Below are 12,606 nucleotides of genomic sequence, written 5' to 3' on the forward strand. Positions count from 1 at the left end.
GGTTTAAAACTGGTCTAAATGTAAACAATTACAAATAGTACTAGTTTAAACGTCTTAAAATGTAAGCGTTTAAGAATGATTCTGCTTTAAAACTAGTCTAAATAAAGTTCTAAAGAACTACACAGCTTTTAATCTTTTTAAACTCTTAAGAGTTTAAAACTGGTCTAAACACACATGCCCAAAAATGATACTGTTTTAAGACTGGTCACTAGTTTACACTAGTTTACATGTGCTCTAAACATGCTCGAAAAGAATTACAATGATCTGGATGTAAGGGTTTAAGATTACACTGGTATAAAACTGGTTTAACCTTTAGTCTTTAATAATTACACTGATCTAAAATTGTTTTTTAAGGAATCTTTTCTGCTGATATTGAGCTAAACTCAAGGCTTTAATGTATGTGTTTAAGATCTTAAATTTGTATAGAGGGCAGGAGTGTGTTCTCATGGAAAGTCTCATTAATAACTTAATAATGAGTGTGTGTGTGTGTGTGTGTGATGCAGTGCTGGCAGACTGACTTAGCTCAGAGAAAAGGCATGCAAGTTAAATAGAGCAGTCTAAGGTTATCTGATTTATTAGAACTCCAGATACAGGTAAGTTCATTTCTGGAATTTGAAAGTGTCTTGTTTTTTTCAGATTCCAATATTGGGTTGGGTGACATGGAAAAGTACCATGTTACGCATCTCTGTGCTATACAATATGGATAGTGATGATGGATAGTGAAGAATGCATTATGGTGGACATTTGATATGTATATATAAATCCAAGCCAAATGGCGGAGGATCTGTGCTCATTAGTATTCAGAACCATTGCATCTCGTCTTTTCTTTTAGACATGCTGTTGCTGGTTCCAACTAATTTCGCATATTTCAGACATTATTTGGAATCACTAGACGTTTCAATGTTTTAGGTTTTAGGCCATTTAACAACAACAACAACAACAACAACAACAACAATAATAATAGGGCATATTGTGGCTTAGTGGTTAGCACCTTCGCCTCACACCTCCAGGGTTGGGGGTTCGATTCCCACCACGGCCCTGTGTGCTGTGGGGGTTTTCTCCGGGTACTCCGGTTTCCTCCCCCAGTCCAAAGACATACATGGTAGGCTGATTGGCATGTCCAAAGTGTCTGTAGTGTGTGAATGTGTGTGTGATTGTGCCCTGCAATGGATTGGCACCCAGTCCAAGGGTGTACCCTGCCAATGCTCCCTGGGATAGGCTCCAGGTTCTCTGTGACCCTGAAAGATAAACGGTATAAAACATGGAAGGATGGATGAATAATAATAATATGTTTAATTTATATAGCGCCTTTCCAGCTCAAGGACGCTTTACAATAGCAATGCAATGATGGACAAACGCAAAATGTGAACAACAATGAGCATTCAAATACAGAAAATGAAAAACACAGTACAGGTAGTACCGTCACATATAAACGTATCAGCATTCTTTTTGTGTCTGGTTATTATCTCTCACTGACACCAATGAGAGAAAGTTCAACCTGCTGATAATGGGGTATGAGGCTCGGCCCTTTAAACTCAGGCAGAAAGATGGAGAGACAGTTTGGTTATTAGCATAGTACCTAAGGAGCTAATTAAATGTTGGTCTGTCCTTCTGGGGAAACCCTTATGTACAACAGATGTTTCCCTTTTAGAAAGGGGTTTCCCAAATCAAAGAACCCTTGGAGAAACTTTCTTCTTCTTCTTTTTCTTGCTTTTAGTTAAAATATATTATATTATATGGTTATATTTTTTTTTCAAGCTGTTGAATGTGATCTAAACATTTTTAAAACTAGAGAATTTGGGGGAAGTTGACAATCCTGCACCCAGAGAATTTTCTGGAAATGGTCATTTGAATTTGTGTAAAATGGAGAAAATCTGGATTCAAATTCAAACCTTCAGTCTTCGCACTGCACCCAAATCACCGCTCTGTACTGCGCATTTAACAGAGGAAGTGTTGTTTGTTCTCCGTTGAGTGTAAACACAGGGTTAGTGTGAGAGAACATTGCTGCACAGCTAATGAACCTTCTGGAAAAACCTCTTTGGTTAAACTGGATGTCAATAAACGTTTTGCGGTGCGTTGTGTTTACTGCTGAACACAGACCGGGAAGCAAGCCTGTGCTTCAGAACAGACTCGAGTTAAGTGAAGCTTTAAGGAACAAAGCAATTAAACTGAACGATAGAGAGCGAACGCTTTTCGTTCGCGACACTCGGGAGCCCGTCCTCCGTATTCACTTCACTGTTTAGTTACATAGAAAGTTCCAAAATCTTAATGAAACATCTTGTGTTTGTGAATTTGATGTACAGGTCGCACTCCCTGTTCAAAATGAGTGTTGCTAGGCACATGGGAAATATATAGATTGCCAAGCATTTATACTGAGGCTAGTAATTTAGCTAGCTAGTACATAGCTGGTTGTTCTTACAGGCAATGTGAAGGTGCAGTGACCGAGAAAATGAGACAGAACAGTCTGGAAGATCAACATTTCCCTCAGAAGTGTTGGTAAATTACTAAGAAAATCCTTCATACAGTTAACATTACATATTAATTACACTTAGCATTGACTGCTAACTGAGTGCCACTATTCTGAGAAACATTACATCACAACTTGCTAATTGTCTGAAACTTTTGAGCACTGAATGAGACTTAATGAGACTTGTTCTGTGTGTGTGTGTGTGTGTGTGTGTGTGTGTGTGTGTGTGTATGTGTGTGTGTGTGTATGTGTGTTATATTTTCTGTTCCCTCAGGTCCCAGCTGCTCTACGGTATATGCGTGTATATGATGATGGCCATGCGGTCGTCCTCCGTGTTCGTAGTGGTGTGTGTGTTGGCCGTGTGTGTGTGTCTGAGTGTGTGTGAGCCCGTCAGTTTGCGTCTTTCTGGAGAGAAGCGTAAACACTACGAGGGCCGAGTGGAGGTGTATTACGGCGGAGCGTGGGGGACGGTGTGTGACGACGACTTCGACATCAACGCCGCACACGTAGTGTGTAGACAGCTCGGATACCTGGGTGCTGTCTCTTGGTTTCCGTCTGCTAAATACGGCAAAGGAGAAGGTGTGTGTGTGTGTGTGTGTTGTTTGCCATTCTGACATTAAAAAGCATTCTAAAGTTTGCTAGAGTTGGATTCAGAGGACTTGTTAAAGGAATCCTGGTAATGTCGCTTTAAACCATTGAACCAATAAATCAGTTAACATGTTTAAATGTCCAAGAAACAACTAAACATTGCCTCGAAACATCTCTACACCTTTACTGTACCTTCATCATAAATTGATACGATATTTGAATATGCAGGTTGTCATCATAATAGCTAGGTTAGCGAGCTAATAAACTAGCCTGCACTCGTCACAGATCGACACAAGTGGGATTAAAGTCCAGTGTGACCGAAGCTGTTTTCCCCCAGGTGCAAACAGACACTCTGTTAACGTTATATATAAATAGGTTCATATTTGTTGTGGTGATACGGTGCCAGTACAAATACAGGATTAATTAAATATAATATAAAGATGTCCCCCTCAGTAACATCCCATGAGTAAGAGTTTCCTCAGTTAGAAATCTACTGAGAGGAGAAACCACATCCCTGCTGTCTCTCTGTTCATCTGTCTGTCTGTTTCTAATTTCTGGAAAATCATTTATTATTCCGTGCAGGACAACGTCATGGACGCTGAGACAGACTGTATGTGGATAAGGAGATCTGGTGTCTTTATTGTTTTTGTCTGCTTGTCTGGAGAGGAGGTCTCTCTCTGATTGTGTTCGTATGTGTGTGTGTTTGTGTGTAGGTCCTATCTTGTTGGATAATGTACACTGTACAGGGAGGGAGGCATCGATCTCTGACTGTAACTCAAACGGGTTTGGAGTTTCAGACTGTAAACACTCGGAGGACGTCGGAGTCGTCTGTACACAAAAACGCATCCCAGGATTCAAACACATCAGCGTTAGCAGTAACGACGTGGAGGTGAGACAGACAGTACACACGCTGAAAAACATCCATGAACGCACACATATCGACTCGTGTGCAGTGGGATCCAAAAGTCTGGGACCACATTGAAAATCTGGATATTTATTTATTTAAAACTGGAAATAAACAGGAAGTTGTAGAATTTTGAAAAATTTTAAATCAAAAAACAAAACAGGAAATGTGCAACATCTTGAACTTTTACACACAAACAGTGTGTTTCTCACTGATATGATTATATAGCATTGTGACTTTGGTGTACTTTGTGTATAAACTGATTAGTTTCAGCTGTTTATTTACTGAATTTGATCACTGTTGAATATTTAAGTTCATGTAGTTGTTGTTTCCAGATATCCTCATGTTTGAAGGAAGCTAAGGTCAGAGGTCATGGTTAGCCTTTGTTATATTTATATAATAAATATAGCTAACCGGAAGGCACTGTATAGCACCCCCTAGTGGTAAACTGCCACAGCTTGGTCGTCATATCATCGTAAGAACGATTACAGTTGTGTAAATACACAAGGAGCTCGCTGATTATCGCCTCACTTTCTCTTTGGTATATAGGCTTTGCTTAACAGTTTGTTAAAATGACACACCCAGATGATTCTGTGTCAAATTATTCATCATCAATATTCATTCATCATAATTTTTTTTACATGTCAGATTTTGGAAACTTTACAGAAAATGTAGGATATATTTCTGCTTTTTTATTTGTATTTTTTTTTATTTATTTACAGTGTTCGGGGACTGAAAATCACTTGTCAATACTGGATAATACTTTGGTGTTAAATCACAGTTTTTTAGACCATAATCTATTTATTATTAAGGCAACATTAAAAATTGTTGACATTGGAAAAGAGAGAAAGAAGACAGACACAAATAATGTGGATGGATTTACGCATTCAAAACACGTGCAGAAATCAGATCCAAGCATGTTTTGCGTGAAGTAACTTCTTAATTCTTTCTCTTGAATTCTTAACTCTATCTCTTGAAATATAAAATGTAGAAAAGAAGGTGCAATTGCAAAATGTCTGAAATTATAACAGTTTTTCTTACACTGAATGTTTTTCGCATGTTGTTGCCATATGGCAACAGTGACATTTTATCAGTTCCCAGAAAACTCAGAATATATAAACTTGTTTAAATGACAAAATAAATGTTAACTTTCCTCAGGTAGTATTTCAGTTTTTTTCTTTAAGTAGTTTTGCCTCAATATTGAAAAATTAATCACAATTTGAGAGCCCTTGATGATAACCCTCACCATACCATGTGACTGCAGCAAATGAAGTGCAAAAAGCACTTCCTGGTCATGTGACATAACATTAATTTGTTATGTCAGAGTTAAAAAAAAAAACAACACTTTTTCCAGTTACATAGAAAATAGTAGTTTTGTATTATTGCCTATTAAAACAAAATGGAGATACCACTGAGAGATACTATGCAGTAAAGGGTTAATATATTAGAACCTTTATTTAGACTCAGTGCCTCTCAGCTTAATTGTTTAGGGTTTGATCCTGAGCTCATGTTATTGTCTGTGTGGGTCCCCTCCGGGTTCTCTGGTTTCCTCCTACTGCCTAAAAAAATGCTGGTTGGTGGATTGGCTCCTCTATATTGCCACTGGGTGTGAATGAGAACAGATGGTCAACTGTAAGGTTCCTGATATAGACTCTAGATCCGGTCCTAGATCTAGACCTTGAGTAGTAAAGATGTTACTGCAGATAAATAAATAAATCAAAGATTCAGATTTAAAGCAATATTTAAAATAAATAAATAAATAAATAAAACATTTTATTAATAAAGCACCTTTCTAGCACCCAAAGCGCATACAATACAATAAATACAGTATAAAAAAAGAAACTTTGACATACAACTTAAAGCAGTACATAAAATAAACCGAGTGCATTAATCCATATATGCAATTCTTTAAAAAACAGTTTTTGAATAATTTCTTAAAACCAAAATGAATAACATTAGGCAATAAAGAAAGGAAATATCCACTTTGTAATAAATGTTCATCTGTGGCTTTGTTAGTTGCGTTGTTTTTTTGTTTTTTTTTAATGTGGCCTACCTAATGCGGCAAACAAAGCTGAACAGCAGCGCTCGAATATTTATACTGTGACTATTAGACAAAATATTTGCCACTCATTTAAATGCAGACTGACACCAAACTTGTGGTTCAGCATACAATTTTAGACCATGTTCCAGTCCATTCAATACATTACTACAGCATATTCCTCTGTGGCTTTTCTGGATAGGTAATAAACTTATTCATTAACAGCAGGTGTAGACCGACCAGCAGAGTGGAACAGCCCTGTTTTAACCCTCGTCTCTCTGTGTAAATCTCCGTCTCTTTAATACCCAGCGGTGAAGCCGCAATTCTTTTTTATCAGCGTGTCCTCATTACTGAACTTTCCAGCCAGATTTGTACTGTTTATTGTTGTTTCTAGAAGAGCAGATATCCTAATTGTGTGCCGTTTTTTCCTTCTAAATTCTCAGCGTGAGAAAGGGCAAAGGACCACAAAAAACACACTCGTCCCCTCGCTGATGAATGCGCACATAGTTCCCGTCTTACACCACGGACTTAAAAATGTGTACTTGCTGTTTACTTTTGCCCTCCGTGATCTTCTGCACGTCTGTGTGGATGTTTTTTTGTGCTCATGGAAACCGAGGTGAGCTGTCTGTAATGTTCTTTTCCATCTCCGCAACCTTGGAGGATAATGATCTTACCACAGATCGCTCTCTCTCTCTCTCTCTCTCTCTCTCTCACACACACACACACACACACACAGCGCCCACTACTCTCTGTCTAATACTTTCTTTGAAATGCTGATTCATGGAACGGATGACGACAGTCTGAGGGAACCCCGTCTCTCATCCCGAAGGAGAATCCCTTCTTTTTACACACAGTGGAAAGACTGTGGGTTTTATTACCCCGCGGTGATAGGCAGTTGGGGTGGGTGGTGTGAGGTTGGATGGGCACGGAGCTCCTCTAGTCGCTTTTCAGAAATATAAAACCTCCACACACTCACACTAATGGCTTTACCTCCCTCTGTATGTCTGCGAGGTTATAAGGTGAAGTTAGACAACCAGAGTAGATGAGTAAAGTTTTCTCTCGGCACATACCATCAGTCTGAGACAGGAACAGCTGCTACGTCTAACCTGCTCTGTTATTTCCTCCTAAAATTTTCTCAGACATGTTTTTCTTATTATTTAAGTTTCAGTGGTACACAATGAGCTTAGTGGTTTGCACGTTTGTCTCGCACATCCGCGGGTGGGGGTTTGAATCTCGTTTCTACCCTGTGTGCGCGGATGCCTGCATGTTCTCCCCATGCTTCGGGGGTTTCCCCAGTCCAAAGACATGCACTGTAGGCTGATTGTGCGCTCTTGATGGGTTGGCACCCCGTCCAGGGTGTCCCCTGTCTCATGCCCTGAGATCCCTGTGATAATAAGTCTTTATTGATCACATATACATTACAGAACAGAAATTCTTTTCTTCGCATACCCCAGCATGTTAGGAAGCTGGGGTCAGAGCGCAGGGTCAGCCATTGTACAGCGCCCTTGGAGCAGAGAGGGTTAAGGGCCTCGCTCAAGGGCCCAACAGTGGCAGCTTTGCAGTGCCTACTGGTCTTCCATGCACATGAATGAAATGACTTGAGAGAAAGTCACAGTTACGCAAAGTTTAATTTTAAAAAAAGGAGAAAAAGGAAGCATTTATTGCTATATATACGGTATATTAATGTTATATCAGCAGCCTGTTACTTTAACTAATAAATGAGTCAGTCACGATTATAGCAGAATTGATGATCGATACTCAAAATGCCCTCAGAAAATCATCACCTGACTCACCATGCAACTAAAGGTCATCTGGTGTGTGTACAGATTCTCATCTCGGTGTGGTTTTCTCATTCATGGGTAATTTACTGTCAGAAGCAAACGGTGTTTCAGCATACTTCACTTCTTCCTCCCTCCTTAATGGACAAATACTCGCTTTCTTATACCACTGACTCAAACGTCTGCTGAACACTTCCACAAATATTACCCCATTACACCCAAGCGTCATAATACCCTTTCTGTCCCCTACACACACACACACACACACTCTTTTATTCCCGTGTGTTTACGGCCCTTATTTGTATTTCCGTCTCCCGGGTGTTGCTAATGCTGTGTGAACCATACAGACGACGTGTGCGTGCAGAAAGGTGTGTCTGAGGTCAGGGTTTTTTTTTTTTTTTTTTTCCCAGACAGTATACAAACACAGAAACTTGCTAAATTATCCTTTATTCCAAACACTCGTTCCATTTCTCTTTATCACATCTATCTGTCATTTCCATCCAGGGTTTTATTCTGCACAAAGACAACGTTCGCATAAAACCGATGCTTACATGGCAGTCTGGGGTTTTGGCCGCATGTTTGAAAATACCATACGTTCATAACCAGATGATGCCACAGCTGTCTGCGGCTGGGGGTTTAAGAGTGTGTAAATGTCCTGCTCTGAGGGTGGCATCAGACTGACATACAGTAGCTAATCACAAACATCTGTACGTTTATGTATATAGAACCAGGCAGCTGGTGTCCTCCTCAGTGTGATTAGATGCGGCAGTTTCACGTGTCTCATAGGCAGCAGGTATTACCCTTTACCTTTCCAGGGCTTTAAAATGGCTTTAAATCCTATTTGGGTTCATGTATATGACTACTGAGTTTAGTTGGGGAAAAAACACAATGTGCTGCTCATAAAGCCTGTAATCAGTCCAGGTCTAAACTCGTCAATATCAGAGAAAGAAAGACAACCAAATCTGAAATAAACATCAGAAAGGAAAAGGAAGAGGAGAGAAAGAGGAAGGAAGGAAAACGAAGAGGAAGGGAATAGGAAGGAAAAGGGAAGAGAAACAGGAAGAAAGGAAAAGGACAAGGAGAGAAACGGGAATGGAGAGGAAGAGGAGGAAAAGGAAACGTATAAAAAACGAAAGAAGCAAGGAAGGAACGAATATGAAGAGTAGAGATAAATGGAAGGAAGGAAGGAAAATCGAGGAGAGAAACAGGAAGGAAGAGAAAAGAAACAAGAAGGAACGAAGAGGAAGAAGAGAGACACAGGAAAGGAGGAAAAGGAATATGTGGGGAATACGGAGGAGGAAAATGTAGCTGAGTGAAACAGGATGGAAAAAGAAGAGACTGAAAGAAACAAAAGACAGTGTGTAATTATAATTCAGATTTCAGTGGGAACATTTCACTTTAATCTGAAATTGTTTAAAAAGAATGACGTTTCTAAAACTAAGCAAAAGGCCAGAACAGTTAGAAGGAAATGTAGCAAAATAAATGGCAAAGTGACTGTTTCTTTCTCATTTCCCTAACCGTGTTTAATCAGGAGACTGAATACGTAGCAATATTCTTCTCAATACACCATATTGCCAAAAGTATGTGCACACCTGACCATCACACCCATAGTCCCCCCAGAGTTACACCCATAGCCCCCCTTTGCTGGTATAATCACCCCCACTCTTCTGGGAAGGCTTTCCACTTGATTTTGGAGCGTGACTGGAGATTTGTGCTCATTCAGTCACACTGATGTTGGACGAGGAGGTCTGGGGTTGCAGTCGTGTGTTCCAGTTCATCCCAAAAGTGTTCAGTGGGGTTGAGGCTCTGTGCTGGCTCTGTGCTGGACACTTAAGTTCTTCCACTCCAACTTTGGCAAACCATGTCTTCATGGTGCTCACTTTGTGCAGAGGGCATTGACATGCTGGAACAGGTTTGGGTTAGCTTAGTTCCAGTGAAGGGACATTGTAATCCTACAGCATAGGAAGACATTCTGTATGATTTTGTGGTGAGAGTTTGTTTAAGAACCACATATAGGTGTTATGGTCAGGTGTCCACAAACTTTTGGCCATATAGTGTATCTAAATATCGCAATAATAGGATGTGGTGGCTCGGGCTCTGTTTAAGGCTTTGGACTAACCATCTGAAGGTTGTATGTCACTGCTGGACCTTTGACCAAGCCTCATAACCCGCATCTTCTTAACTGTAAGTTGTCTGCCAAATGAATAAATGTAAATAATATCCATGAATATGCAGCAGTTACCCAGAATTACCTATCATTACATCATATCATTACATACAGTGTGCCCACCAACCATATTGCACCAATGATGCTCATGTTGAAAAAGGTCAACATGAATCAGCACATGTCTATAGCAGATTGGTTCAGCTTCTGTAAGCGGTGAAAAATGAGGTTGAGGTTGAGGTTTGTGTGTGCGTGTGTGTACGTGTGTGTACGTGTGTGCGTATGTGTGTGTGTGTGTGTGTCTGACTGGGAGCAGCAATACAGGACTCTATTGATGTAATGAATGAATGTTCCTCTGTGACTGAGTACCCCATTAGCGCACACAGCTCACATCCTGTAAATTCTACAAATCACACTTGTTTCTTTAAATCTTCTATAAGATGTTTAAAATGTGGTGGCCTCCTTTTTTTTTTAGACGTGTAAACGAGCGAAAGTGGAGTTTTGACATTTTTCTGATTGATTTTTAAAGGCGCAGGAACTTCTTGCTGTGAACAAGTCCGCTTTAAACAACATCCTGTTATCCGTCAGTAGTAGTCGCTGCTGTTGTAGTGTTACAGTATGTGGTGTTTAATGGTGTCCTGTTGTGTGTATTTATGCAACATGCTTTAGTCTTGAGAGTGGCTTTCGTGCTTGTTGAAAGTCTTGAACATTTTACTCCTCGTGCTTTTAGCATTGTTGTAAAGTCAGTGAAATTGCTGTACGCATTCCTTCACCTTGGAGAGCTGGTAGCATTTGTTGTGTAGTGTTGTGTTTAGAACAACGATCCCAAGCAGTGAAGCTTGGAGATTGCTGAAGATGGTGCCGCTTGAAGTACCATGGAAATGGTTTTGGACCGCAATTTCACATGGGCATTCTCGCTGTGGTTGCTGGGTCTACGGTTGCTGCAATGGCCTTAGGACTGAAATTACCACATACAATTTTGCGCTTGGGTCTCCTTTAGTGAACAGTGGACTAGTTCAACAAAACAGACTTCATATAAAAACCATAATGAACTTTCTTTTACTTTCACACTGTCAGTTGTTACCCAGATGAGGACGGGTTCCCTTCTGAGTCTGTTTCCTCTCAAGGTTTCTTCCTCGTATCATCTTAAGGAGTTTTTCCTCACCACCGTCACCACCGTCTCGCTCAATAGGGATAAATTCACACACTTAAAATCTGTATCCCGTGTTTATATGTTTCTGTAAAGCTGCTTTGAGACAGTGTCCATTGTTAAAAGTGCTATACAAATACGATAAAATTAAATTGAATTGAATTATTCACATTCATTTTTTTCTTACAGCTTCATGTCAGTTAATCACCAACAAAAACAAACAAACAAACAATCAAACAAAAAACAGCCTTAACCCCTGTAATGCTCTTAAAACCTTCTTGAAACTAACCCTAGCACATTTAAATGATCGCCAACTCCATTTAAAACACAATAATTTCTTCTTTTTTTAAATAAATAAATAAAAAGAGGTCCAGTTAATTTTTTTTTTTTTTTTAAAACCAACCCAAACTCCTTGCCTGATGGCATGATATTGAAAGATTGAAGAAACATTAAAACGAGACTAGACTAGCCTGGTGCGCTGATCAAATATTGGAAATTTGAGAAGTCTCTCTTCGAGCATACACAAGTGCAACCTGAAAGAGAAACGACATGTCCAGGCTTCGCCATCTCAACACATATTGTATGAGAGATAATATAGATGACAAAACTGTTTTAAAAATGAGTTGTGTACACACAGATACCAACACTCCACATTCTACAGCGTCAGAGATGTTCACCCAGATCCAACAAATCTCTTTGGCTAGATATTCACCTCCATTTTACACAATCTGGAATCCAATTAATGGACTGCTTGAGATCAACACATATTAGACTGTCCTAGCGGAGGAGTAATCCTGGTGGAAAATAGAAAGAAGAAAATAATGCAAGAATGGAGTTTAATATTAATTGGCGCTAGTTTATTGATATACTGCTAGTCCACATTTTAGTGCATGTGCATGTCAGAAATGGGGATCGATCAGTCAGAGAGTGAAAAAGCTTCTTTATGGCAGATTTCTGACAAACAGACCAGTTCAACTAAGAAAAATATGATAGAGTAAACACGAATGTGGCACATTTAATTATAACCTTTGGCAATACGATCGCAAAACCTGATTCTAAGTCATCCGATTGGGGTGCACATATTTTATAAAAGTATTGTTCTAAGAACGTGTCACAAAATTAGAAATATTCTTTCATTTTCTGTAGATATACTGGGTCGACCACTGAGAGCTGATCTAGTTCTGAAACTATATAAAGATGCTTTTAATTTCACAACCAGTAATAAACCCTTTATAATGTGAACTCACGAGCAACACTTCCCTTAATCCCTTATTAAAACTAGCCCTTCTTCTAACTTCTGACCCTTTTTCTAACTTCTAACCCTTTTTCTGACTTCTCTCAGATCTTCTCATTGCATTACAAGATTTATTTAATAAATGAAATCATTTATATATATATAAAAAAAAAACCCTATAATGAATGATTTCCTGTCCTGCTTGAGCAAGCATAATAATTTGTCTGACAGTCTGTAGAGAAAAACGCATGATGTTAGTGAGAGGAATGTGCATAGCTTTTCC

The 12,606-nt window shown here is 39.4% G+C and overlaps 1 protein-coding gene across 2 annotated transcripts in view; it reads left to right on the top strand.

The window, feature by feature from the left end:
• loxl2a (lysyl oxidase-like 2a) overlaps positions 1 to 12,606 on the top strand; it is a 51,878-nt gene that overhangs the window by 1,257 nt on the left and 38,015 nt on the right. For both annotated transcript variants that reach the window (XM_053644699.1, XM_053644700.1), the window contains exons 2-3: positions 2,742 to 3,046; positions 3,769 to 3,944. In XM_053644699.1, the coding sequence (XP_053500674.1) occupies positions 2,742 to 3,046; positions 3,769 to 3,944 (481 nt within the window). The remainder of the gene's footprint in view (positions 1 to 2,741; positions 3,047 to 3,768; positions 3,945 to 12,606) is intronic.

The sequence above is a fragment of the Ictalurus furcatus genome, chromosome 16 (genome assembly GCF_023375685.1).
Source record: "Ictalurus furcatus strain D&B chromosome 16, Billie_1.0, whole genome shotgun sequence".
Taxonomy (NCBI): Eukaryota; Metazoa; Chordata; class Actinopteri; order Siluriformes; family Ictaluridae; genus Ictalurus; species Ictalurus furcatus.